Genomic DNA, 5,257 nt, shown 5'->3' with positions numbered 1-5,257 from the left:
GCAGGAATCTTCTTCGTTCCATGCAGCAGAGCAGCCAACACCTTATGAGCAGAATGCCAAGGATCCACATGTTCAAGAGTGCAGTGCAGAAAAACATCATCCTGTGGAATTAAAAAATGAGCAGTGCGTACCCAGACCTCCTACTCCAAAGCGTGTTGTTGACATTACTTCTGAAAACAGCTCTGAAAAGGAGAGCCAGGATAGTGCTGCTGCAAGTACCTTCAGTTTGCAAACAGTTCAGAAAACAGAAACTCACGGCAGTGATTTGAAACAGCAGTTTGCAAATGCAAATTTCCTTGAAGCCAGAAAACAGGAAGCTGATCAAAGCTGGGTTAGCAGTGTTGTTAATAAAACGGATTTGATGCAACCTGGGGTTGTAAAAACGTTATCGGTAAACGAACACTTAAATCCTGAAAAAGAAAAAGTGCAGTATGGCTCGTTTATGTCTTCGTTAAATGTAGCTTCTCTAGCAGAAGAGACTAAACTGCATAAACAAAGTCCAGCCCCCGATTCTGTGAAGTCAAAACCTAGTGCTTCAGTTGATCATCCTAAAACAAAGTCACCTGACGTTAAGCCTAAATTCACCCAATCTTCCGATACTGTGAAGTCTAAGGTTAGTTCCCAAAACAGCCATGCTACTGGATTAACAAGGTCAGCCAATAAAACTGATCATGATTTGCCTAGGTCTAGTTTTCATCCAGTTCCAGCTAGAGTTAGTGCTCTAGAAGCTACTAAAAGTCCTCTTATCATTGACAAGAACGAACATTTCACGGTGTACAGGGACCCCACTCTGATTGGACAAGAAACAGGAACTAATCACATTTCACCTTATTTACATCAGCATAATTATCCTCTGCATTCCTCATCCCACCGAACCTGTTTAAATCCAAACGCTCATCATCCTGCATTAACTGGTTCATCCCATCTGCTAGCTGGGTCCTCAGCTCAGGCTCCCTTGTCCGCTATTAACACTCACCCCCTTAGTAGCGCACCTCACCATTCTGTTCATCACCCTCATCTACTTCCTGCAGTGTTACCCGGAGTGCCTGCTGCCTCCTTGCTGGGTGGCCACCCGCGACTAGAGACTGCTCATGCTAGCAGCTTAAGCCATTTGGCATTAGCACACCAGCAACAGCAACAGATGTTACAACACCAGTCGCCACATCTTCTTGGACAAGCTCATCCTTCTGCTTCCTATAATCAGCTAGGGCTTTATCCAATTATTTGGCAGTATCCAAACGGAACACATGCTTACTCAGGACTTGGTCTGCCCTCCTCCAAATGGGTCCACCCAGAAACTCCTGTTAACGCGGAGGCTTCCTTGAGAAGGGTAAGTTGAGCTCGTTTCTTAATGATCTCTTTAGCTGGGGCTGGTGTCTCCCAACAGTGAGTTTTTTAGGTATGGATTGGGTAGTTTGTGTCACACCGAGCAAGCAGTGATGGTGGGATTTTTGAGCAGGCAGAGAACTAGGAATGGAAATCCGGTAGCAGTAACCACTGTCTCACAGTGGATCTGAGTAGGGACCTTGATCTCCTAATTATTTTAAAGAAAGACAGAATATTTTCTTTTAGTTAATGACCATGCAAAGTCAACCAACTGGTTTGGGACTTCAGGTCCACAGGGTAAATACTTCCTTCCTCAAACTATGAAAACCATTGTGTAAGTTAAAGACTAGGAGAGGTAGGACGTTGTCTTCATAGTGAAATTTCATGTATCCTTGCTAGGTAATGGAGAAGGGCTGAGACAGCAGCACTAAATGCAGTGGGAAGTTCTGAAGAGAAATACTCAAGCATTTATAAATCCTTCTTACGCTGTACAGCCATTTCTCTTGTCTTTACACCTATCTGCGTACCCTCTCTTGGTATATCTTTTTCTCCCTTCTGTTCCTGTTGACACACATCCCTGCCTTCCCATCTGCTTTCTACTTCTCTGTATTCAAGCCAGGGTGTTTCCTCTGTCTGTGTGCTGAGTACAACCTCCGAAGTCTCAGAAGCAATGGTTTGTGTTTTCCTGCTGGGTGCCCAGTGCAGCGGCGATGCTTGGCAGGAAGACGTGGCAATTACAGGAAAAGTTTTCTCAGCTCCTGTAGGCTTGGGGTACGACACGCTCGTTGCAGGCACCTTAGAAGAACAGTGAAAGATGAAGCATGTGTAGCTCACGCAGAAACACTGAAGATCTTCGCTGCCAGCTTCAATCAAACCTCCACAGAGCATGTGCATACTGATTTCTTAGAGGCTTACAACTTGGCCTAATTTGGGCAGATTTTTACCAGGACCACAAAAGGCATGTTGCTGACAGTGGTCCTTCTGCCAGACTGTAAGCCTTTGCGTCAAAGCTTGGAGTGCCTAAATGGTTATACAGATTTTTTTTTTCTTTTTCATCATGGGGAAGGCTATTTTTCCCCAGCCTCATTCTTGAGAAAAGCCAAACCGTTGTGGTGAAGTCTTTCTCAAACAGTCCGTTTGAGTTAGCCCTATAATACAAAGTCAGTTTGATCTAAAACGTGATAAAATCAAATGCAGCAAAACCTAGGAGAAAACTATAGGTGGAATTACCTTCGTGTTGCTGCCTGCTCCACCCCATACTAAAGTCCATTTTAAAGAACTTATGATAGACTCTGTTTTCACTTTGGCTGCCTGAAGTATGCAGTCCTGCATACTGAGGCACGTAGCTTTTTAATTATGTTGATATGTGGCAGTTGTCTTGTGGTGACTTGTCTTCTGGCTCTCACACTAGAGGCCTTTTTTAAATATGTCTTAGAAACCCTGAATGGGCGTTTCCAGAGTTGGTTTGCGTGGATGCCGTGATCGCAGCAAAGGATCTGTGTTTCAGCTGTAACAGCAGCAGCTGCTACCCTTGGTTCTGGACTGAGCCGTATCTGTGTGCTGAAGAAATCGTGTCCTCAGGCCCCCCCTTGTCCTACTGTCCGCAGGTGGCTGTGGCAGCTCCCATCTTTGGGCTGGGCCCTATAGGTGCAGGCGGGAGTCATGAAGCTGTTTGGGCAATACTTGGTGCTCAGGCAGATGTTCCCCAGTCCCTTCAGGGAGAAGGTGACGGGCCTTTTTTGCATAATACTTTAATACAGCTTACAGGATGTTCGTGGGAATTTACCACAGCGTGGGAACTCTTGGCCTAGGAAACATGTGCGCTAAAACTGTTCGCACAAACCCAAGCAGTTACTTTAAATATGCAAAAGTAGAGAGATCAGAACTTCAAAGTTGTAGCACCTGCAAATCTGTTCTGTGCTGCCTGCATGTGTCATGAGAGCACATGACTCCCCTTCTGCTGCGGTCGTCGAGACTGGAGAGAAGGAGAAGGATGGACTGATGAGGAGCAGAGGAGGGGAAGAAGTTCTGGGCAGTGCCAGGAGTTAGGGGTGGAGCAGCACCAAGGGGCTTTGGGACGCACGAGAGCTCTGCTCACTTGTCCCAGTCCCTTCCTGGCTTGTGCCTGGCACTTGAGGACCACCTCAGCAGCGTGCCCTGCCTTTCCACTCCTCCGCATCTCCTTGTAAGCAGGTCTCAGAGAGAGGGACAGGGGAGAGAGACAGAGAGCTGCTCTTGGTCTTTTCTGCAAAGCTGTTACACAAGTTTCAGAGAAGATAGGGAGGTAGACAGTTACCCAAGTAGTCAATTAAAAAACGGTTCCATAAATTAAGACTATTGAGGTGTGTGTAAGTGAGGAGGTTAGTATTGGTCACCTTTTGAGTATTTAGGTATTCAGCACAAAATTCTGCGTGCTGTGTGTTTGCCATATTGTGAGGTATGGCAGGCATGTATGTTCATGGTTTTAATAGTGTTGATGCTGAGATTATGCCAAATAAAAATACCTGGCAAAATAAAGCAGATTAATTAGGATTAGCATATGTAATCATTTGATTGGGAGGAGGAGAGAAAACATCCAGGAAAGAGATAATTCCATCCCTTATACTGAGGTTTGTTCTGAAGCTGGAGATGAAATACTGTATTTGTCTTTTGAAAGAAATACTTCTCGCAATTCGTTGAAGAGCTAATGGTCTGTTTACTAGTAACTGAAGTTACGTGCTGTCAGACGATCACTGGTTTGCTATTTTCTGTGAGCTTGAGATGCTCTTCTGGAATTAACTATTCATGCTGAATTCTTGAAAATTAAACAGTTCCAAGAATGCTTCTGAAATGTGTAAACTGTATTGCATGCCATGAGTGCAGAGGAGGTACAGTGAGATGTCCCAGTTGATCAAGAATTTAGCTCTGATCCTTGGTAGGACTTGATGCAGTAGCACTTGTGGTTCCGTGGTTGTTTTGAAACCTGATTTTATTTCTTCTGTTTTGGTTGGTGTTAACAGAATACTCCCAGCCCGTGGTTGCACCAGCCCACCCCAGTGACCTCAGCTGACAGCCTTGGCTTACTGAGTCACATTCCTGTGCGACCGTCCAGTGCAGATCCCCTTCGGCCTCTCAAGCTGACAACGCATTCCAGCCCGCCGTTGTCCAAAAGTATCGTAGAGCATCACAAAGAGTAAGTTTGCTGTTTAGCTTTGTGTGAGAGGGTTGTTTTCTAGCTGCCTTTTAGTTAATTTGTAAGTTTGGGTGCCTGTGATAGAGAAAAGCTTGTTAGCCTGCTGCAAAGCAGACTCTGCCCTGTTGACTTGGAATGGTACTTGCGTTCCTGAGTCATCTGAAGACTTTTGAAAATTGTACCTAATACAAAGAGAAGTTTATTTGGTGTTAATAGATAACTTTGTTCGGAGCATGTCTGTTCAGTTCGTTGCGCCACCTTCAGACTAATTTCTCTCTGTTTCACCTTTTTCAAACAGAGAGCTGGAGCGGAAAACATTTATCGAACCTTTACGCTCTGTTCCAACCGCCCCAGTAAAGACGGAACTAGAGCAAAGCAGACCGCAGGCAGCAAAGGAGAGCCATATGCACAGACATTTTGCAGATCCGATGCTGAACCAGCTCTCAAGGCCACCACAGGAGACTGGGGAGCGACTGAGCAAATACAAAGAAGAACACAGACGGATACTCCAAGAAAGTATTGAAGTTGCTCCTTTCACAGCTAAAATAAAGGCATTGGAGGGGGAGAGAGAGAACTATTCTAGGGTAACATCCTTATCTTCAAGTCCCAAAAGCCATTCAGTAAAATATGACAAGGATACTGAGCGCTCTGTATCAGAACTGTATAAAATGAAGCATTCGGTTCCGCAGAGTTTGCCACAGAGTAACTATTTCACCACCTTGTCCAACAGTGTAGTGACTGAACCGCCGAGATCATAAC

General features: G+C 45.1%; 1 protein-coding gene across 1 annotated transcript in view; it reads left to right on the top strand.

Moving 5' to 3' along the window:
- The window catches only part of JMJD1C (jumonji domain containing 1C), a 56,220-nt gene that overhangs the window by 24,794 nt on the left and 26,169 nt on the right, over positions 1-5,257 (top strand). The window contains exons 7-9 of the mRNA XM_010145617.1: positions 1-1,330; positions 4,326-4,498; positions 4,797-5,215. Coding sequence (XP_010143919.1) covers positions 1-1,330; positions 4,326-4,498; positions 4,797-5,215 — 1,922 coding nt within the window. The remainder of the gene's footprint in view (positions 1,331-4,325; positions 4,499-4,796; positions 5,216-5,257) is intronic.

The sequence above is a fragment of the Buceros rhinoceros genome, unplaced genomic scaffold (genome assembly GCF_000710305.1).
Source record: "Buceros rhinoceros silvestris isolate BGI_N320 unplaced genomic scaffold, ASM71030v1 scaffold811, whole genome shotgun sequence".
NCBI lineage: Eukaryota > Metazoa > Chordata > Aves > Bucerotiformes > Bucerotidae > Buceros > Buceros rhinoceros.
Note: the sequence above shows the minus strand (reverse complement) of the source record. Positions and strands in the feature narration are given on the sequence as shown.